Consider the following 22,292-nt stretch of genomic DNA (forward strand, 5'->3'; position numbering starts at 1 on the left):
TGTGTCACTTTTTAGCGTAGTGTTTTATCGCGTTATTCGTAACTTTGGGTGTTTTGAACCTATTCCCGATATGCTTAGTGCCAAATATTCCGACAGGCGCTCTAAGGAAATGCGCTCAGTGTTTTGTTTATGTACAGAAGCAGCAGAGTCTAGTAGCAATACTCCCTAGGCTATTACTGGCAAATTCCATTAACATGCTCCATTCTATGGCCCATAATCTGGCCTATTTCTGACAAAATTTATGTATTCTTTCTGTATTTCTATCCTAATTGGTTGCTATCCTCCTTGTCTAGTAGAAGTCAGATGGGAAACTAAATATTTTTTTCCGGTTGGTGTTACAATCTCAGCCTTGCATCATGGTGAGCCTGCCCTTTACAGCGTGTTTAGGCTTAGCCAGAACTCGTGCATTGTTAACGGGTGATACGTTTCTATGTAGGTGCAGAGTTGTGGAGGGAAATGCGAGTAGACTCTTGGATTCTACCACATAAAATTGTCAATCATTTAAGTCATGTAACTAACACTCTGATAATCATCTCCTACTCGATAGACTAAATACCTAGTTCTTACGCCCTCACCCTTGACCTCCATTGATACTCCTTCATTCTGCTACATGTTCGAATGATGCCCGTCTGAATCTATCATTTCGTAAAAGTGACTGGGTGATTCGGTTGTCTTTATGGAAGCATAATCAAGAACGCAATTAAATCTCAGGAGAGTTCCTAGGAAAAGAAAGATCGATAGACATTGCAAGTAAAGAGAAACGATGACAAAGAACCTATAGCCTGACACTAGCAAGAAAGCAAACACATCATAATAGAAGTTCTAACAATTCCCCTCCCCTCTAGTCAAAAGACTACTCAACGTCTTCTAGAAGAAAACACCATGGGTACTCCACATACATATAACACCAGACGTCAGGAACGAAAAGAAAGATATGGTTAGAGAAACTATTATGCGATGGACACATCAGGACTAACTTGTCGAGAGAACTTGAAGCTGTTAAAGTGAGCGATAGCATAAGTGCCATAATGATTCTTTACCCAAAAATTCCTCTTTGATAACAGATTCCCGGGTAGCGTTTAGAATCTCCTGGGCCTTCGCTATAATAGGCCAGAAGAGCCTTCACACATATTTTCGGACTTTCTGAAAAAGATTCCCTCGAACTCCTTTCAGGCCTCTGTCCATTAACCAAGTCTCCGTCACTAATCGCTCTCACTAGCAGCGAGGGCGGAGGTGTAATTGAGATTTTCTCGCGCAGTGTCCTTCTGGAATTTTCTCGCTCTGTTGCCGCCGTGCATTGAACTTGGTTCCAACGTACCCATTAAGGCTAACCTGGTTTCTTTATTGTAGTCGGACCATCTGTCATGAAATGACTGTAGAACTTTCCGATCTACATATGCAAGGGCTGGATTCACTGGGATGAATGGTGATTTCGCACGTGTTACTCTCAAAGTCGCTTCCCTTTGGTTACAGCCGTCGCAATTCGCCTCTCTGATCACATAGAAAGTGGGGTTGCCTTTAGTCCATCTTGGAGTTTTATCCAATGACTTTGTGTGACACTTAGCACACATTGTCTGGATTTCCGAGGGATACTTGTTGTCATCCTCATTCGCTGTGCACATGTAAATCTCGAGGCCAAGACGGACTGCCAGTTGACGGGGTCGGGAGAGCTGGGCCGCTGAGTGCTTGGTATATTCGTTTTTTTGCAATCGTTGTTGGTACTGCGAAAGTGCCTTTACTACCGCTACCGGGACATTCTGGGTTTTTGCATCGTCGTTCGTGCACGATATAGCATCCTGGCATGTTTACCGCCCAGCGAGGTTTGTCATCAGCCTTAACAGCAGGAGTCCCACACTGCTCACAGACAAGCCCCGAGACTTTCTGTCCATCAAACCGGCTATGAAAGTTCTCTTGATGCTTCCCTTTGATAGTACTGAGAGTATCCCTCTGATGGACCAATATTCTGCGAAAAAGGTCATGTAAATTGTTGGGTTGACCTTGTGCTAAGACTATTGGCGTAAGGTACTTAGCTACATCAACAAAGTTTGAAATAGAAGATTTGGAGAAGAGAATTTCTTTTTGTCCCACAAACCAATTCAATACGGGCTCAGGCAGATCAGTTGGGGTTTCCCAACTAAAGCTGTCCGCTGGTTGGCATGCCTCCAGAGCATCCAGAGCAAATGGAATAAGATTTCGTAAGGCTTGATTGCTATGTGGAAGTTTAGCAAAATAATCATGCCATTCTCCACCTAAAATAGAATCTTCAGTTATAGATTCCGAGGCATCTATTTCTAAGATGGTGAGCTGGAGAGGCTGTAGACCGGCGAGTAGAGCTTCCAAATGAGCCTTCATCTCTTTCGTTTTAGCTCCAGGATGCACTGTGCACCACCACAGCTTCTTGAAGTAATAATCTCGCTTCCATATATGAAGCATACCCGACATAAGAGCCGCTGCCTCCATGAGCTTGTCCTGCTTGGCAATCTTTGAAGGATTGCGATGACAGTAGAATATATGATGTGGATGGATTGCGCAGAGCATAATGCGACGAAATCTATATCGAGGGTCAGCGTTCGCGTGATTGCTCTCTTTTGAAAGCAAAATAACAACATCTTTGAAATCACCCCAGAGGGGCAAGACGACAAATTCTTTCGTTTTTATTAGACGTTGTTGGGCCTTAACACCATAGACCAATTCAACTTTGGCCCTCATTGAATCTGATATACCATTTGTAAAATTTTCGTGCGTGTTCAATATCTGAGAATGATATTTCTCAATGGCTTCAGATTTTGAGTCGCCACGTCTGTGTACATGATCGAAAAGTAGAGTCTCGTTCTCATAGGTGTTGCCCATAATCATCGCGATACAAGCATTACTCGAATCGGCCGTTACACCATTTTCAGGGTGTACCGTTGTCAAAGACGACTGATTGAGACGGTGAGCTATTGGAGAATGTAGCGAACCAGATGGCTTCACAAGAAGGGCAGGTGATACATCTTTCTGAAGGGCTGTTTTCCAGATATGGCGCTCTTCGTTTTTGAACACCTCAAATGAAGCATTGAGATCTACAATCGGATATTCACCAAGATCTGAAAAGGACATATTAGTAAACCAGCACTAAAACCAAATTGAGAGAGACTGATTATCTTACCGTTCATATCTCGGCTGTTCAATGCCTGGAGGTCTCCCTCCACTTCTTCAGCACGTTCCTGCAACTCGAGAGGTGGCCGAGGAAGTACTAAATCCTTCAAGACGACATACCGGCCTGGGAAGTTTTGTGACCGAATTTTTGAGGAACTCTGGATATACTCTGTGTCGTCTATTTCCATTGGCTGATGATCTTCGGGATTTTCAATCTCTCCTTTATTCCTTTTCCTTGGATGTGACTGAATTACGGAGGAATCTTGAGTATATTCCACATCGTCTATATCCATTGGCTGATCTCCGGAATTCTCAATCTCCCCTATCTTCCTTGTCTTTGGACGTGACCTTTTGTCTGCATTCTGGACTCCACGAGATATTGTCCGTACTTCTCTAGATATGTGTAGCGAGGCCTGTTGCTGTTCTTAATTCATTATAGTAAATTAGTAATATGATTTGAATTATAAGAGTTGAAGACGACGTACCTTTTTTTCCATAGTCACAATCTTCACGTAGAAAGACACAATTTGCACAGCGGCCCAGCTGTTCGCCTTTCAGCCGGATGCATGCTACGAAGGGGGGATCCACAGTCCTAGCTTCTGTCCTCTTTATTTTTTCTGTATCTTCACCCTTACAACATCGGCACGGCTCGCTCTCAGCGATACCATGTAGCTGAATAGCAGTAGCAACTTTAGCTACGTTCCTCATAACTGCAAGAGATTTGATCGACTTTAATGACCTGAAATCGATCATTCGTCCAGGAGGTTGCTGATAGTTCGTACGGATGTATATCACATCTTCATTGACACTGTCAGCCAAAATGGCATTGACGAATTCTGTCCGTTTCTCAGGTGGTCCGGCGAGCAGTTTTGGCCATTTTTCAATCAGTGTTTTCCAGGTTTTTCGTACCATGTTTGACAGTTATGGAGAGGGAGCTGATGGAGAAATTGATCAAATAATATGATGTTGTCTATCTCCCCGAGGGTACTGAGACAGATGAATAGCTTCTGCCAACGCTTGGATCCTGGAAGAATGTCAGTAATCCTAAGAGGTCTTGGATTTTGAAAGTTGTTTTGCTTCTTATGTGCTTCTTATGTGCTTCTTATGTGCTTCATAAGTTCACCGGCTTCCCTTACTCAGGTAGAGCAAACAAACCGCATCGCTCAGCTGACAGGAGAGCAGTCCACAATCCCAAAAGAGTACAGGCTGTTTGCTTCTTACTCACCAATGTTTCTGCCTAAGTTGCAGTGCCTTGTTTATTGTTACGATTCAGGGACGAGGATTCAGAAAAGTTCGTAATTAATTCACGAGACGAACTCTAGAGAGAGAGAAAGATGACCCTATCTACTTAGGGGTGAGGCCCAGTTTATATAGACTAGATCCCATACAGCATTTTGTCAGAATCCATGAATCTCTGCAGTCAAACATTGAGTACACAAGGAAATTTCGCTGGTACAAGGTGGCGTATATAATTCCGCTCCCGTTAGAGGCATCTTGATCCTTGTTTCTGGTCCCATTGTTTCGTTTCCACGAAACCGGGAGCAGTTTGATGAAACAATATGTCTTTTGCCAGTGTCTTCCTGCCAAACCATGACGCCAAACAATCAGGTATTCATTGAGATACTCCTTCCAACTTGTTTCAGAATAGTAAATCTGATACCAGTCGTCCAAGACAGTAATACTTGAAAGTTAATGTTGATGGTGGTTGATATTGAGTGGAGCGCGGCTCTTATCGATGCAGATCCGCCCATTGTCAACCAACATGCATCCACCCACGCCCCCAGCACACCTCTTCAACCAGCCATGTAGCCGCACCAAAACCCATCAAACCAAACAATGAACTCCCCTGCCTCTCCAACTGAATCACCACCATGGCTGCCCCTCCTGCCAAAAGGCAGCGTAAGCTGGTCGTTTTATCGTCGTCCGACAACGACGAAGAGACGCTCTCGTTCGACCACAGCAGAAGCCCAACCGCCACTAGTTCTGCGGAATTGGTATGTAATTTACCTATTATATATTACTTTTTATGAATTGATAGCTTGGTTGGAGCTAATTCCCTAGACCAATTCCAGATCTCGTCGCCAGCAATCGTCGCCGACGAAATCGCCGGCGAAAACACGCGCTCGTACGCAGAAATCAGCTTCAGCTTCAACTACTACGATGAAGAAGAGGAAAGAGAGGACGAATACAGTAGAGACATCACCGCGATCACTGCATAGATTTTTCCAACCGGCTACGGAGGAGCAACGGTGGTCATCGAACCGGCCTGCCGCTGCCGTTGCCGCGCAAAAACAAAAGCTAGAGGTGGACGATGCGGAAGAAATTGAGGATGATCTGATTGAAGATGATTACGGCTCTTTCGATGAGATTTTTGAGCAGTTCAAAGTCAAGGAGAAAACTAGCACTGTGAAGATATCCGAGCAACAGAAGGCGAAGGTGTCGCTAAAGAATGGTGGTGTTGGACGCTCTTCGCGGCCACAGAGGAGGTTTATTCTGGATGGTGATGAGCAAAAGAAGGGTGCAGCCTCTGGGAATGTTGGACGGAAGGAACTCGGTCAGATTGATAGTAGGCCCTGGCCGGAGAGATATGCGCCTGTAGATATTCAGGAGTTGGCAGTCCATAAGAGGAAGGTAGCTGATGTGCATGGTTGGTTATCAGCTGCCTTCTCCAGCGAAAATAAGCATGTGAGACACTTTCTTTCTAGGCGTTCTATATTTAATCTATTTAAACTAATGATGCCTACAGAAGATTCTTGTTCTACATGGCCCTGCGGGATGTGGGAAGACAACAACCATTTCGCTATTATCGCAGGCTCTAGGCTTCTCGATTGTGGAATGGAAAAATCCAGTCGACACAGAGGGTGCGGATGGGAAGTACACTTCCCTAAACGCGCAGTTCGATGAGTTTCTCAACCGGAGTGGTGGCTTTGGCAGCCTCGACTTAAGTGGTTCTCCCACCATAGAGCCAACGCAAGGGTCAATGCCAAATCGGATTGTGTTAATAGAAGAATTTCCAAGTAGTATGTCTTGGGGATCCTCTGCACTTACTCCCTTTCGGACTTCGTTGCGTCGGTACCTGGCATCACAGAGCAAGCTTGGTGATTACAACTCAGCTGACGCTACACCTCCGGTTGTGATAATCATCTCAGAGACCAGGCTTGCTACGAACGCTTCGATATCCGATAATCTTACCATGCACAGATTACTTGGACCGGAAATATACACCAACCCAGGCACCAGCACCATCGAGTTCAACCCTGTGGCACCTACTTTTATGCGCAAAGCGCTTGATCTTGTTCTCAAAAAGGAAGCTCGGCATTCCATGCGAAAGAGAATACCAGGACCATGTGTTCTCAAGAAATTCTCTGAACTGGGCGATATCCGTAGCGCCATATCTTCCTTGGAGTTCTTCTGCTTGCGAGGAGATGAAAACGGTGGCGATTGGGGAGGGCGAGTCGCTGCGAAAGCGAAAAGTTCGAGTCGAGCAGGCGATGCTCCGCTCACCCTTATGGAGAAGGAGTCGCTTGAAATAATTACGCAGCGAGAAGCGAGTCTGGGCTTATTTCATGCCGTCGGTAAGGTGGTTTATAATAAAAGAGAAGATGCGAGCCTTCAGGAACAACCTGACTTTGTCGCACCTCCGCCGCATCTGCAACACCTGGAGCGTCGGAAAGTCTCGTTGGTTTCGGTGGAAGATTTGATGAATGAAACTAGCACCGATGTCCAGACTTTTGCTGCCGCCTTGCATGAAAATTACCCTCCGTCTTGTGATGGGCCATCCTTCACAGACTCTCTTAATGCTTGTATAGAAAATCTCTCGGACAGTGATATCCTAGGCTCGGAATCGAGGCCTCTTCTGTCTAGTAGCAGGATGGGCGTGGGTATGGCGCGGAGCCATCTTCAAGGATACGGGGCCAGTGTCGACCGTTTGCGACAGGACGAAATCAGTTTCCATATTGCTGTGAGGGGGCTTTTGTTTTCTCTGCCTCATCCCGTTCGAAGACGAGTCGAACAAGGCGCTTCCGGGAAACGGATTAGCGATGCGTACAAAATGTACTTTCCGACCTCCCAGCGGCTATGGAAGGATATTGAAGAAATGGACGGTCTTATTGGTATATGGGAGCGGCACTTTCTGGACCCTACCAATATCCAATCGGGGTCGAATACTCGATCGGCTGGCGTCGAGTCGTGGAAATTCAACCAGATGAACGTGACGTCGGCTGCAAGGGGTTTTGAAACCAACCAGCATTCTGAGCCGATAAGGTCAATGGTGTCTCGGGAAGAAGTCTTGCTTCACCAGCTCCCATACTTGTCAATGATATGCAGCAGGGCCTCGCAGACGCGAGGCTTGGATAGGAAGAGTCTGGGCAGGATTACGCAGTTTCAAGGCATTCGTGGTCCAAGCGACGATATCCCCGAGGATCTAAATGACAGTGAGATGAACGCTGTCAATGACTGGTCTACAGACCCCATGCCGTCTACGCGTAGGGCTGGTCGCCCTGGTTTTAGAAGCTCGAAGACAACCACAGATAATAGTCCAGAGATTCAGGAAGCTGTCGAGAACTTGCTTCTGAGCGATGATGAAATTGAGGATTAGCGAGCTGTGCAGGTTTTGCGGCTTTGGTTATATCTGGATGCTCATAATGTGCGATGTTGTCTGTATTTCGGAGTTGGCTGCTGGATAAAAATTGCCAAGGCATTGTTGGTCGATTGGAGTGGCGCATATTCGTTCAGTTTATAGAATAAATATAGGGTATATTCTACTTCGATATATATTAATCTCTAGCTGTCAATTGGCACCAATTGAACCTCGAACCCCCACATTTACTATAATTGAGATATAAACAGATACCACCCATCACCCCAAGAATTTACGTTTAAACCAGTTTCAAAAATTTATCCGAATAAATTATCCGAATAAATTATCTTGTGTTGTACATGATTTCCAACAATCGTTGATGCAGCCTCAATTGGGTCTTACAAGCCACGTTTTATCAGACGCCCCCAAACTCCGGCTGCGGACAAATTGTTCGGCCAAATTATATCCCCAACCAACTGTACAATCCGCATTCTCCATGACATGATAGATGCTCAGTAGTCATTGGGCTATTACTTTGAATTGTCTTCTGAGGGCTAAGCCTCTCATAAACCATTTCTAGGCTCTATTTCACGAGCAACGTGATCGGAGCGCAGAAATGTCGTTTATAGTAAGTTCGTCCGCCCCGACAACATTCCTCAAAATCGAGAACGGAAGAAATGGTCCTCGCTTTACCGAACTCCGCAAGCTGATTCTGTTTTTTCTCGCGTGTTCTAGAAAAATCACAGAACTCCAAATCATGGATCAGTCGATATGACAGGTATAGGATCACGGAGGCGGCGCGAAAGCGAAGTCGCGACGACAGCCCACTCGACAATCAGGATGGATAACGTGATGGAAGAGAAGCCCGTGGAGCCATTTCCGGAAGAGAAGGATTGGAAAAGCGTCATAGTTGGTGTTGTATGTGGAATATTGCCGAAATGGGTTGATGCTGGCGTTATAGGCCTGTTGATCTTTGGAGGCTGCTGTGGAAATGTACGTCTTCAACATTTCATCCCATTCACCGCAATTCTAGCTGACATTGGATACTAGGTATTTGCTCTAGAGGCAATCATTAAGTGAGCAATCTATCCACCGAACATACTGGAAACATTACTGATATACGGCTCTTGACGGCAGAGATGAACCAGCTGCCGGACCTCTGATCACCTTCGTGCAATTCGTGACTGTCTCGCTGTTCACTATTCCAAGCTTCCTGTCCTTGTCAGCAGGACCTCGAGCTTTCTACCTCAAGTCTCCGATTATTCCACTACGATCTTGGACTATCTACACTATATTCTTCGTGACCGTCAACCTCCTAAACAACTGGGCCTTCGCATACCGCATTTCTGTTCCACTACACATCATCCTCCGATCCGGCGGCCCAGTCGCTTCCATGCTCATTGGGTACTTATACAACGGTCGACGGTACTCGCGCATGCAGATATTCGCTGTCCTCCTCCTGACGTTCGGTGTGGTGGGAGCTGCATTGGCCGACGCCGAAGCCCAGGGCAAAGCTATGAACATCGAAACCAACCTGGACGAGTACGACAGTAAATCCACTCTTCTCTTCGTCATTGGCTTCACCATCCTCGCTTTGGCAATGCTTCTATCCGCCTTCCAAGGCGTCTATGCCGACCGCCTCTATGCTGTCCACGGAAACACCCACTGGCGCGAAGCGTTGCTCTACTCGCATATGCTCTCAATCCCTTTCTTCCTCCCAACATACCCCCAGCTCTCTTCCCAATTCCGTGCTTTCATGGAGTCATCCTCCATGCTGTCAAGTCTGAGCTCGATACCAGGGCTCGCCGACAACGGGCTATTCGCCAACGCAACAATGCCACTCACTACCGTTCTCTCTGCCGCAGCACCAACCGTCGTACCATCAACACTCGTCCAAACCACAGCCAGCTCTGGGAACCTAGTCGATCAAGCTCGTCAATCCGTCGGCGTCTTTTGGCTTCTCTTCCGAGGCTCGGGCTACGCACTCGTCCGCTCCATGCTCGCAAACACACCAAATAAGATCTTCTTCCTGGTCATCAACGCGCTGACTCAGTACATCTGCATTCGCGGCGTCTATCTGCTCGCCGCAAAATCCTCGTCTCTGACCGTCACCATCGTACTTAATATTCGCAAATTGGTCTCGTTGTTGTTTTCTATCTATATCTTCGGCAATTCGCTGGCGACGGGCGTTTTGATTGGTGGGGGTTTTGTGTTTTTGGGTGGTGCGTTGTATGGTGTTGCAAGTACAAGGGCGAAGAATAAGAGCGTCTCGCCGGAGTATTTGCAGAAGATTAATGCTTATCAGAATAAGGTCAAGGTTTAGGGTGAGGAGTTGTTTGTTTGGGATTTGTAATAGATGTCACTTTGTACACAAGATCCAGTTGCATTTTTGATACATAGGTGTATATATAGAGAAGAAATGAACAAGACATCAACATAAAATTAAATTTCGTAGATTGCGTATTTAGCCTACATGTCAATTGATATCAACGGGCAGGTTTGGTTATTCCGTTGTCATGATATATTTCAACATAACGAGCTAGAATAACGCGATCTATTGGATACAATATAATATAAATTCCAAGTGACCTCGCAACACCCCGAGAAAGTGGAAAGAAGAGACTATATGCATATACATACATACCTCGTGCGCTCAACTCCACACGAATTCCTTGCTATATTGATACAAACGGCGAAACCCTGTCAAAACAAAAAAAGAAAAGAAAGAAAATTGACAGAAGAAAGTGATTAGAAGTCTATAGTACTTCACCAACAATCTTTGCCGCCTCCTTATATGTTTCGAGCAATTTCTCGCATTTCTCGCGTTCTGCCTTGATTCCGTCGTCCTCGTAGAGAAGATCGCTAAAAAGTTCTTCTTTGTAGAGTTCGCTGACAAGTCGGTTTTGGACGACATCTTTGCTGTGGTTGACGAGGAGATGCATGACGGCTTTCGGCACCTGGTCTGCAATGGTTTCCCTTACGATGTTGAAATACGACGAGATCAATCGTCGGATCAGCTCAGTCTCCATGACCTCCCGTTCAGTGAGATTGGGTTCAAGATTGTCGGTGGGCTGATGATAGTTGTCCGTGGTTAGTAATAATATATAGAAATATAAGAAGAGACTTACAAATTGAGAAACCTCGTTTCCATATTCAGAAGGTGTAATGCCGTATTCTTCTTGTACTATCGCTGGTGAGCGAGGCTCCCCACGGCGTATGCTTTGACTGATGCTGGGTTCGGTAGAATGACCTCGTCGATTCTGCGCTGCGGTCGGCTGGGGAAGGGGTCCTGCTGATGGCATGCCTTCCTTTCCAAAAAAATAATTCAAAAATGAATCACGAGCTGAATTCGCAGCTCCGAATACTGGAGGAGAACCTGATTGCTGTGTTCCGTTGAGACCTGCCGCGAAACCGTCCGCCCCTCTCGAAACATGGGGGGACATGCTCCTCGCTGCAGCATTTCCACGAACGGAAAGGTTCTTGAGCTTTTGATCAGGGGTCTGATCCTCTTCTTCTTCGGCTGTTCCGTTGACTTCGCCCAACTCCCTAAGTCTCCGTTTCTCACGCTTCTTACGCTCTTCTGCTAATACAGCTTTCTTTTCCTGCTCTTGCCTGGTTTGTATAACTGAAGACATGGCCGCCGCAGCACCGAGGAAGTTGGGGTGATTCGTATTGATGTAAGCCCTCTGAATGGCAATGAGTGACTCGACATAGGTAGAGCATGGGCCGAGGCGCTCGCGAAGAAGATCCGACACCACTTCGATGAGCTTTCCTTGTAGGCGAGGGAAACGAGACAACTCTTGGGACCCGCATGTATGGCAGATCTTGATCAGTTCCTCATATACCAGCTCTACACATCTCTGGCTGGGTATTTCAAGGAGTTTTATTTGCGGTTTAACTAGCAGGTCAAAGGCCAGTTCTGGAACAAATAAGCTGGGGCGAGGCCCAGTGGAGTTCCGTATGGCGGTTCTAATATCGTACGTAGTGAGGTTGTGTGTTGGATCGACAGTATCCAAGGAGTGGCCAAAAACCGAGTTGAAAATATAGTAAATGCGTGCTCCGCCACAGAGCTCCTTTGTCGATATTTCCGAAGATGTACCATCGATGGACGAAATAAACGAAGACGCAAATCGAGTCATCAACTGTAATATCAAAGAACCCCTGTGCTCTTTGCCGCTAAATTGCTTGTTCCCATAACTAGCCAGCTCCTGTTGAGTCTGGCCCATCAATGTGTTGAGCCGAGCTTTGATATCGGGTAACCGATCTCGAATATGAGACATCAAGGTCGAGTTTAGTGTTTTCGCGAGGAACTGTGTTCCGCAGCGAATTGCCATATTTCGATACGCAGGGTGATGCCTGAAAAAGTCTGCCTCCGACTTCAAAGCTTCGTCTAACGGCTTGCCACTTTGAATATCTTGCTGAGATCGGTTGACGACACCAATGAAACCCAGCTTCAAAGGGTATACGCGACCGGAAAGAATATCTAGAGCATTAGTTCCATGATCCATGAGATCCAGCTTTGTGAGAACGCCGATTGTTCTTCGGCCCATAGGGTCCACATGGCGGGCCAGTTTCAAAGCTTCCGAGTTGACCAGATCAACGTTAGCAGGAGACACGGCGAGGATAATACTGTTCGGTTTTGCAATATACTCGGAAATAAGGGTACGGGTCTGCTTCTCGATATCGGATGGTTGATCACCAATGGGTACTTTTGTTAAGCCAGGCAAGTCCACCAGTGTCAAATTTAGAACATGAGGCGAAAACACTTTCAAGTTGATGGGTTGGCGGTTGATTCCTTTGTTGCTTCCAGCAATTCGCGCAGTTTCATTCTCAATCTCCTGTTTCACCTGAGCAAAGTCCTCGAATTTTCTTCCTGGCAAATGATGGAACTCAGCCCATTCTCCAAATTTCGCGACACTGCTTGCAGTATGCGGGATGACTGCAGGGTTGCCGTCAGATTGCTCGTAATTTTCGGCGGCGACATTGATTAGTTGCAAGATTAGAGGACGCCTTGTTACAATGCCGCTGCCTCGGGGTAAAAAGTCACGACCAACGATATTTTCAAGAACTGAGGATTTTCCAGATGACTGCGAACCAACGACGACCTGTTAAAGCAGAAAATGCGGATCAGAAAGAGGCACTGATTAACTACTGTCCATAGTCGCGATAGGACAGGAGGGGACTCACGATTTGCGGCAAATCAAGGGAATCGTTTCCGATGGTGTTGAAAACCAAGTCCTGAAGCTTGTTCACGGTGACGAGGAGGTCGTCACCAAGGGCAGCCATCGTGCAAGATGATGTAGGAAGCCAGGTGCACCACTCGCACTCGATCACTGCGTGTTGTTCCAGGGACAAGAAGACTGCAGACGAGTCTCTGATTAGCAGCTGGCCCGAAAATGGGTTAAGTTGGCAGGGACAAACAAGCCGCGGCCGGGAGGATGGCCTACTTGGTTAGCTTGGCAGGACAATGCTGCGCGTAAACGCACAAGCAACAACAACGACGACACAGCAACAACGAACCACTTGAGTTAGAGGCGTCTAGGGCTGTTGGCGTCGGTTCTAGAATCTATACCAGGAATCAAACCCTACACTACGTAACCAGCTGGGAGTCGAGAGTCGAGAGACAGGCATATTCACGTGATATCTGGAGCTGTTTCCCCAGCTTCCCAGCGCCACAAGCACAACTCATACCTAGATCAGTTCCAAGTGATCTACGTAGGTGGTTCGCAAGTTGCAGTCGCTAATGTTGGAGGAGAGTTTACACAGCCATCAGTGCTTTGGTGTCGCTCAAGCCATGCTCTATATGACTCAATCTGTAGCCCCCAGAAAGCTTTGATACACACCGTCTCATATTCCATACATAGATCCTCAAACATCCATAGGTAAACTGGGTAAAATCCATTCCAATGACTTTGTGACTCGCGACTACATACCACTAATAATAGCCCGATGACGGCACATATTGTGACCCCTCCTAGGTGATGCCTAGATTCTGGGGTTTGTAGACGATGAAATACTATATACTATATGCATATATATGTGCAGGCATCTATGCAAAACTTTTCTGCAGTTCCTAGGACTGAGCGCAAGTAATATTCTTATTGATTGTCGCTAAAGCTGCGCTGCTGGACGTTGCAGGACAAGTCCAGGCTCTGACGTACCGCACGAGTCTGGTTGGCGGTACCGTGCGGTCCGCGCCACATTTCAGCTGCCTGCTGCGTATTCCGCCCACCACTCTCATTTCCCCCATCTACCATACTTCTTTCTCAACATAACGTACAGTACGGCGCCAAGCCCGTTATATCTACATCTGCTTTCTGCCAGGCGCTCTCACTTGAACCTAGGGGTGGTTGGGCGTCTATATCCGCTTGATTGAAGTCATTTGTTTGTTGCGGTCAGCTTCCCCACAACCCAATCCAAAATACCAACTCGACCCAAGCACACAACTCAACAGCTGGTTAACTTGAATAGCTACAGTCCATGCGATAGAGCTCTCCATACAATCAATTGCTCCCATGTCTTCCCTCAACCTCTCCACAAACGGGCCGTCCATTTCGAAGAGTTATCAGTCCGTGGTCAGTGCTGTCCCAGCAAGCGTTGCCGCTGCTGCATCACCAACCTACGGCCAATGGGCGCTCTTCAATGTGACCACACCGCTTGTGAATGCGTTCCAGCCAGACGCCGGGAACAAGGAGAGTGTCCTAAAGGTTCAGAGCTCCGGGGGTAGGTCGTCACGATTGTTATGTGTGCCCAATTCATCTGACTGACTCTTATAACACTTTTAGAGGGTGAATTGGCAGATCTTGTTGAGGACTTTTCGGAAGGAAAGATTCAATTTGCCTTTGTCAAAGTCAAGGACCTGAACACTGGTCTTCCCAAGAACGTTCTTATCGGCTGGTGCGGAGAAGGCGTACCGGAAAGAACAAAAGGCTACTTCACCAGCCATCTAGCCGCAGTTTCTCGATTCTTCCAAGTATGCCTACCATATATAAATCCAATGCGTGCTTTGGAACTAATTCTTGTTTTTTATACATAGGGCTATCATGTGCAAATCACTGCTCGCTCGGAACAAGATCTGTCCCCGGATGGTATCCTCCAGAAAGTTGCTGATGCCTCTGGCTCCAAGTACTCGTCTAACCAAACCGTTCCCCAAGCGGCTCCATCAAAGCCTCCAGTAGCTACAAAGCCAGTTTTCTCGGCTGGTCGCTCTGGTGGATTCGTTCCTCCTCCCGGTGGGCGTCGAGTAGCTCCCCCTAGGAATGATCCGGTTGATGCAGATGGGTGGGGAGCTGATGCCCCTCCAATTACAAGAACTCAACTGGAAAAAGTGCCTTCGGCTTACAGGCCAACGAAAGTTGATATTAATCAGTTGACATCACAGAAACAACCCGAGTCCCGCTTCAACCAAGTTTCGTCCGAACCCCGGGACGACGTCGTTAGGGGCGGATATCAACCTATTGGAAAGGTAGACATTGCAGCGATCAGGCGAAAAGCACGTGAATCAGGTCAAAATGTTGACGACCGACCCACTCCTGTCAAGGGAACTTATGAGCCAGTTGGGAAGGTTGACATAGGAGAAATCCGATCTAGAGCGCAACAGCCCCGAGATGCCCCTGTACCTGAACCTCCTGCCCCCGAGCCTCAGACCGAAGCCAAGACATTATCTGAGCGCTCTGCAGCATTCCAGTCATCGGAGCGCCTCACAAGTCTTCCGAAGCCCAAAGTCGCAAATCGAGTTGGTACGTCTTCAAACTTCACTGGTACCAAGGCCCCCTTACCCTCAGAATTCGGACAAAAGCCCGCTGCTACTGCTGCTCCAGTTGGTTTGGCAAGCAAGACCTTTGCGGACGAAGGTGGAAAGACACCAGCGCAGTTGTGGGCTGAGAGGAAAGCAAGAGAAAAGGGTACTGGTGCCGCGGCTCCTACGCCAAGTTCACAGCCAGTAACTACAGACCTGTCGGGTGATGGCCAGTGGAGGAGCTCGTATACTGGAAAGAGCTGGGCTCCAGTACAAACCACGCATACTGGACGATCTGCAACCAGCAGCACTTCTCAACAGTTTTCAAGTACCCATGCTCAAGAGGAGGAGCCAGTGACTACTGCTGTTACGTCTGAACGCAGTATTGAGCCTACACCGACTGTTCCCCCACCTCTGGACAATAGCAACAAGCCAAATGCCGGTCGCGGTGTTCCTTTGCCTGGATTCTCTACGGAGCCGACTGCTCCAGATACTCAATACGAGGAAAAGAGTAAACAGGAAGTACCACCGCCTCCCCAACAGCCTCGATCACCTACCCCACCAACACCTCCAGTCAGAGAAACCTCCCCAATCCAAGTTGCCATGCCAGTCAGCCGCACTGCTCCAGAAGACCTGGTTCAGGATGCCCACGAAGAATTGGATGCACCTCCTCAACCTCTTCCAATACGCAGCTTGGAACAAGCTGTGCCAAAGGAAGAGGATCTTGAGGACCCGGCTCATGACACTGGTCGTGCCACTGCTGAGGCGGCTGCACATGCTGCCGCCAACACAGAATCTATTCGTGCTGTGGTTCTGTATGACTATGAAAAAGCCGAGGAGAACGAAATTGAGTTGAAGGAGGGCGAGAATGTGACTGACATTGAAATGGTGGATCAGGACTGGTGGCTGGGTGTGAACGTTCATGGCGATCGCGGTCTATTCCCAAGCAACTACGTCGAAGTCGTTGAGCAGAGTCCGGGAGCTCCTGAGCACGAGGAGATTCAGCCTCCTGTAGAAGAAGCGGAACCCGAGGCCGGTGATGCAGGTGGTCATGGTCATACTGCAACAGCTCTCTATGACTATGAGGCTGCTGAGGATAACGAACTCAGCTTCCCCGATGGGGCGAAGATTGTGAATGTTGTGAGTAAAGCCGTGCGCAGCTCTTATAAAAATAAAAAGACTAACCAATGCGCAATAGGAGTTTCCAGATGAAGATTGGTGGTCAGGGGAATTCAACGGCCATGTTGGTCTCTTCCCCGCCAACTATGTGGAGTTGGACAAGTAGTTTCGCTTCCTCGAATTGCGCGCTCATTCTTTTCTTCCGATACGTAGCTGCATATTCGATGGTTTTCCTATGAATGAATGTAACATGAAGTTGTAAATTCATTGACCACCAGCTAGCTGCCCACCAACAGCGGTTTTGTATCGTGCTTCTGATGATTTGTGTTCAAAAATGACTGTTTGTTGAATATACATGATATATTTTTGTCGCAAAAAAGGCAATCCAGTTAACATCCCGGACATAGCGATAACACTCAAAGTCTATCGATTCAATAGAAGAAATAAATATCTTTGTTGATAAATTTGAAATGTCATGTATCACATGACTCACACTTCAACTTGACTCGGCGAGTTTTAACCCTATTGGCTAAAACGGTGAGGCTGACCCCCCGCTCTCAAGGCCGCAATAAAAGGCTTTCGCATGTTTTGGTCGATAAAGATCATTTATCCCAAGGACCTCTCAGAGGTATTACCATCTCATTCTATCTTGATTATTATCGAGTACACGCGCTTTTCTTTCTTCTTGCTGTTTTAAGTAATATACGATGACCTCTACGCTCTTGTTTCTCCTGCGCAAACCAAGCTTTGGTTTCTTACCAGCCTAGGCCACCAACTGTCCAGGGAGCATTGCAAATATCATTTCGTCAATGGAAAACGAAATTTCCTACTCGTGATTTCCCCCTCATATCATCCTCAAGCAGTTCATACTCGCGTTGCATTTTTGATCTTTAATTGAACCGCTTGCATAAGCTTATGGCTCCAAGCATATTCCCTTCACTTCTTTAAGAAGTGGTGTTGAACTTAATGTAGGCCTTTCGAGGACTACAACTCTGTTAAGTTCGTTTTTCTTTTCATTTACTGAAATTGTTGAATTTTGAATTTCGTCAAACCATACGCTTGTCATATGGTTTGACTGTTTCTGGATCACGAAGCAGTTTGAATGCGCTTGGTGCATCTGCTTTTTATGCTTGCAAGACACAGTCCTGGTCACGATTCGAATGATTTCAAATGCTACCGAAATTATGGAACAGACCAAAGACCCATCACTTCCCAGGGATTTACCAGCTCCGGATCACTTACCCCAGGAAGATAGTTCATTCATGAGTTTGTCCATGGCAACGCACAAGGACTCCTCCACGTCAGCATGGAACTCAGGACGTAAACGAAACATTTCTAACCCCAAGGATGAATCTGCTGTCGACTCTATCCCCAAAGCCCATATATTCCAAAATCAAGGAGCTTTCGAATATGACCAGGAGAATTTCGTACCTCACAAAAAACCTAGATTAGACTTTGACAAGACCCCGTCAGACAGCACCCATTTACCCATGGAAGTGTGGCAGCATGTCTTTTCGTTCCTGGATCCAAAGACTCTTGGTATACTTCTACGCGTTAATAGGACTTTCAACTCTTATCTTGCCTCTAGTGATATACATCCAGATGATACCCCTACCTACGGTGTTTTGAGGCCTGTGAACCCAATGTCTATCTGGTCCAAATCCCGGAGGTTCTTCTATCCTGTAATGCCGAAACCCTTGGCTGGTATGACCGAACTAGACATGTGGAAATTGATCGGAGCAACCAGTTGCCAGTTCTGTAAAAAGAAAGGTTTAAACAATTCATCACCAAGATCTGCCTCTCCTTGGGAACGCGGGCCAGGCCTGGACGGAGTCCGTATTATTTGGCCCTTTGGTATTAGAACGTGCTCACAATGCTTTTTTGCACGAGCGAAAAAGGTACGTCACCTGATATAAATGATTTGATCGATGCTAATATCATTTGTAAGGATGTGGATGTTATGTTATCTCCATTACCTACTTTTCTTCTAGAAGGTCTTGTATTTGTTCTGATGACTCCATCCATGCACATGATACAACCCATGATTCTACGATCTAGACAATTTCCTCCTGGTTTACAAATGGACAAATACTACCACGACTCTGACATCAAAGGCCTCTTGGAAGAGTTTGAACGCGTCAAGGCTTTTGGAGCGGCGACTCTTGAAGAATGGACGAAGGGATTGGGAGGCGAGAGACTGAGGAAGACGGCACATATCGCCCGGTGGGAACAATGGGAGAACAGCGGCGGCCTACATCATATCAAACCTCAATTTAGTACACCAATTAACTGCATCCCACTAACTGGATCCAGCTGCCAACCGGAATACCGCGAGGGTCCAGTGGTGGAAAGTGCTCCATTATCTCTAACGCACAAATTGGCCGACAAGGAGGGATTTCCGTCTGGTTCTAACCACCAGGATGACCCGTCTCCGGAACCAGCTCTCAATTTGCCGCAAAGCCGCAGCGAGCGACGTTTACGCGACGTTAATGAAGCTAAGGCTCTACGAAGGGTAGAAATCGAACGCCGCTGCTTAGAGTTGAGCCCGCCGTTGACTGCCCAAATCCTTAGCCATATGGACTCCTTTTTAGCGGCAATACAAATACCACATACTTTATCTGAGAGGGATTGGGATGTTTTGAAACCGCGTCTGATCTCCCAGCGCGAAGGAGCGGAAAAGAAAGAGTCTGACCGTTTGAGACAATCCCAACTACTTAAGGTCAAGACCGAAGAGCGTCAGCAGGAAGAGGCCCAATTGAAAGAAGCAAAGGCATCCCTAGATCATGAGTGGGATGAGGTCCAGCGTCCTATTCGCGATGAATTGAGTCTTTTTGCCGAGGACTTCATTAATGAAAACTGGCAAGGTGGGAGTTTGCTTACTAAAGACAAATGCGCCCAATTCGCTGCCGATGTATTGATGCATGTACGGAATAAGTTTTGTTCTCGTGTGCAACAGGAAGATGCCGTTGCTCAAGCCTCTGGGGTTCCTGTACAGGCTGATTCGTCAAGTTTGCTGCCAGCCCGCAAGTTGATACTGGAGAACATGAAGTGGGTTTTCGACAATAAAATTAAGCCACTCACAGAAAAACATCAAAAGGAGTTGTTTCTGTGCAATGGTTGCGACAATAATCTTAGATTTTACGGCTTTGAAGGAGTGATACAGCATTATGCAGCTAAACATACTACAGCTCTCAGTCGTGGAAATGTAGTTGTCTACTGGCGCGCTGAATGGCCTGAGAAGCCACCATTTCATCCTAATCCAAATGCCGCCAGGGCTCTCATCCAAGCAAGCTCACAAGGTGGTTTCGCTCAGACCCATGGCTATACTGGTCAACAAAATACAACAAATTTATATATGGCCACCCCGGAACAACGACATCGCATGCTATCAGACGCACAATTTCAATCTCCTCGTTCGTTTGGACATTCCCCATATGCCTATATGCATGGCCCGTTCCAACCGCCGTCACCGAGAATGAGTCCCTATTATGCTACGCCTCACTCTAACTATGTTTTTCCCACAACATCTGCCATGACAACGTCTGCGTACGATCAGTCATCGATGCGCAGCCCGTCTCTCAATTCTCATCCTTCTCCGGCTACCTACCATTCACATATGTCACAGGCACTTCATGCATACCCCTCACCAGCATATGGCCCTTCTTCACTTTACTCTCCAGGTTTACACAATACCTCTCACGGCAAAGGTTCCGGGGCTGTCTCGCAGTACATGGATCCTGAGCGCATGGATAGTTATCAGAATCAACTCAATGACATCGCTCAAATTTCTCGCGATGTGTGGAATGCGACATCTGGAATCAAAGATCTTCCAGCCAGCATTCGTGCATTTGTGCTAATATACCATGTCATTCTGACCGGCAACCGTCAATTCAATATTGACCCTTCCATCACACTCTTCTCGGATGGGCTCAATAACCATCCTCAAATGAAGCCGATGCGCAACCTCAATGGCCTGGTCTGCAAATGTTGCGCAGACAAGGAAAACCGGGATGTGGTCAATTGTCATTCACCAAAACCAAAGCTATATAGCCTCCCAGCTCTTATCAGTCACTTCCAGTGGACACATATGGAACACTCTAGTCCTAGGTTTGGCACGCACCAAAGTAAAGGCGACTGTGGCTTCGACTGGAGAACAGACATGATTTCTCTTCCTAGCGACTCGTCTATAAGATCATCGTTACGTACACCCGGTATGGACGATTTTAAACTACAGATCATCCTGGATGCCCTCGAATCAACATTCGCAACTCCGTCTACCCTCTATTCACGGGCGGTTGAACCCATTCGCTCTTCGGCCACCTTACATAGATCTGACTTAGAATCTCGATCGAATCCTAGGCCTGAGCTTGATGATCTAAAGGGGAACCAGATCCATGATTCCGATCCATACGCAAACCTACCAAGAAGGTCCATAAATACAGAGTCAGATATAGAAAACAGGGCCAATCAGTCTATGCATGAAAATAAGTACTGTGAGGATCGGAAAACTCGTTTCTTCCTTCGCTCTCCTCGCACGGTCATTAAGAGCGAAAATGAATCTACAGATTCTGCCCTGATGGAAGTCGACCAGCAGGAGTTGTCAGGCTGTCCGAGTTTCCATCAGATTAGAAGACGTGATTTCCGCAGCCCCCAATCTCGATTTGTTAGATTACCTGAGAACGACCTCCAGATGAGGATATTAGAGCCCTATGAGGAATCTCACCCGCTTTCATCGCTCCGGCCAAATTCGCGTCCTATTAATCATCGATATGCCTGGTTACCATCAGATCAATATGATGTTGTGATGTCAGATAATCAGATCGATGCAAAAAGACCGAGTGAACCTAGCCGCTATTATTCTCTCGACGGTGGTACCGTCTTGAAAGATGAGGGCCCCCTCACTACATACACAAAGAAAGATCATATTACAGAAAAGCAGGGCATAATAGGACCATACCCCGAAGATTCTGCTTCTGGCCAAGAGCAAATTGTTTACGAAGGTGAAGAATATCAGGACTCGAGGACAAACTCCCAATCCTCTCGCCAAACATATCATTTACAAACACTAGAAGAGCCAGGTTGGCGCCGTGCTTTGGCAGGCGATGATATCATGGAGCACAGCTTATACGCTCCTCAGGCAGAATACGCACCAAACAGGGCTTGGAAACGAAGGAGAGAGGTCATTCCGGCCAGAGAAATTGAAGCTCGTCGCCAGAATCGAGCGTCGGGCTCGCCTGAAATCAGTTATGTACCGGTTGGACGGAAGCTCTCGGGTCACTTGGATGGAAGAAGGCCATCTAGTCGGTTCGACAGGTATGAAGCTCAGCGGTATGAGCCTCTCTCGTCAAGCTCGAGGTCCTCGTCTATCAAGGACGGACCGCACTCGAGTTCGCATTTTATTCGCGACCAGCAACATACCCAACCCCAGGCTCCGCGCTATTACATCGAAGAGTCGGCTCATCCGTATGCGATACTAGGAGCTAATCAGTCCTTTACACCAGATGTGAGACGCGATGTCCATGGGTACACGAAGACCTTTGGCGGTGAGCAGGCTTACTATGACACGACAAAGGAGATGTAGTCCGCATCCCTATTACATGATAATAAAACTCTTTCCGCACATATGTAAATAGTCAACGAATGTCACGTCCTATACAATACATTAATATAAATACTCAGCCGGATAAATAGCGAAATAGGTTTCCAGGCTAGCTGGAG

At 47.0% G+C, this 22,292-nt stretch overlaps 8 protein-coding genes across 8 annotated transcripts; 5 read left to right on the forward strand and 3 right to left on the reverse strand.

The window, feature by feature from the left end:
• Nucleotides 1-99: 99 nt before the first annotated feature.
• Nucleotides 100-629, forward strand: BGW36DRAFT_391998 (uncharacterized protein). The gene is made up of 2 exons (XM_046217642.1): nt 100-359; nt 437-629. The coding sequence occupies exons 1-2, from the start codon at nt 242-244 to the stop codon at nt 550-552; spliced, it is 234 nt and encodes a 77-aa protein (XP_046065633.1). The 5' UTR covers nt 100-241; the 3' UTR covers nt 553-629.
• A 93-nt stretch (nt 630-722) lies between these two features.
• On the reverse strand, nt 723-1,978 carry BGW36DRAFT_392000 (uncharacterized protein). The gene has a single exon (XM_046217643.1). It carries the CDS (start codon nt 1,620-1,622, stop codon nt 1,203-1,205), a length of 420 nt encoding a protein of 139 aa, XP_046065634.1. The 5' UTR covers nt 1,623-1,978; the 3' UTR covers nt 723-1,202.
• Nucleotides 1,115-4,050, reverse strand: BGW36DRAFT_442496 (uncharacterized protein; the record flags this gene model as incomplete). Its single annotated transcript, XM_046221582.1, has 3 exons — nt 1,115-3,086; nt 3,149-3,562; nt 3,624-4,050. The coding sequence occupies 3 exons, from the start codon at nt 4,048-4,050 to the stop codon at nt 1,606-1,608; spliced, it is 2,322 nt and encodes a 773-aa protein (XP_046065635.1). The 3' UTR covers nt 1,115-1,605.
• Nucleotides 4,051-5,009: 959 nt separating this feature from the next.
• Nucleotides 5,010-7,735, forward strand: BGW36DRAFT_365739 (Rad17 cell cycle checkpoint protein-domain-containing protein; the record flags this gene model as incomplete). The annotated part of the gene is made up of 3 exons (XM_046214685.1): nt 5,010-5,132; nt 5,200-5,823; nt 5,885-7,735. 3 exons carry the CDS (start codon nt 5,010-5,012, stop codon nt 7,733-7,735), a joined length of 2,598 nt encoding a protein of 865 aa, XP_046065636.1.
• An 834-nt stretch (nt 7,736-8,569) lies between these two features.
• On the forward strand, nt 8,570-10,040 carry BGW36DRAFT_309182 (UPD-GlcNAc transporter; the record flags this gene model as incomplete). The annotated part of the gene is made up of 3 exons (XM_046212389.1): nt 8,570-8,710; nt 8,768-8,793; nt 8,855-10,040. 3 exons carry the CDS (start codon nt 8,570-8,572, stop codon nt 10,038-10,040), a joined length of 1,353 nt encoding a protein of 450 aa, XP_046065637.1.
• Nucleotides 10,041-10,169: 129 nt separating this feature from the next.
• BGW36DRAFT_352662 (Dynamin central region-domain-containing protein) lies at nt 10,170-13,124 on the reverse strand. The gene is made up of 3 exons (XM_046213391.1): nt 12,905-13,124; nt 10,846-12,822; nt 10,170-10,788 (listed from the first exon to the last, which is right to left on the reverse strand). Exons 1-3 carry the CDS (start codon nt 13,001-13,003, stop codon nt 10,474-10,476), a joined length of 2,391 nt encoding a protein of 796 aa, XP_046065638.1. The 5' UTR covers nt 13,004-13,124; the 3' UTR covers nt 10,170-10,473.
• Nucleotides 13,125-13,909: 785 nt separating this feature from the next.
• Nucleotides 13,910-17,038, forward strand: BGW36DRAFT_412661 (putative actin binding protein). The gene is made up of 4 exons (XM_046219215.1): nt 13,910-14,440; nt 14,503-14,690; nt 14,754-16,595; nt 16,654-17,038. Exons 1-4 carry the CDS (start codon nt 14,233-14,235, stop codon nt 16,738-16,740), a joined length of 2,325 nt encoding a protein of 774 aa, XP_046065639.1. The 5' UTR covers nt 13,910-14,232; the 3' UTR covers nt 16,741-17,038.
• Nucleotides 17,039-17,510: 472 nt separating this feature from the next.
• Nucleotides 17,511-22,186, forward strand: BGW36DRAFT_78931 (uncharacterized protein). Its single transcript, XM_046222590.1, has 2 exons — nt 17,511-18,472; nt 18,523-22,186. Exons 1-2 carry the CDS (start codon nt 17,735-17,737, stop codon nt 22,153-22,155), a joined length of 4,371 nt encoding a protein of 1,456 aa, XP_046065640.1. The 5' UTR covers nt 17,511-17,734; the 3' UTR covers nt 22,156-22,186.
• Nucleotides 22,187-22,292: the final 106 nt, after the last annotated feature.

This window comes from Talaromyces proteolyticus (genome assembly GCF_021365285.1).
Source record: "Talaromyces proteolyticus strain PMI_201 chromosome Unknown BGW36scaffold_16, whole genome shotgun sequence".
Lineage (NCBI taxonomy): Eukaryota > Fungi > Ascomycota > Eurotiomycetes > Eurotiales > Trichocomaceae > Talaromyces > Talaromyces proteolyticus.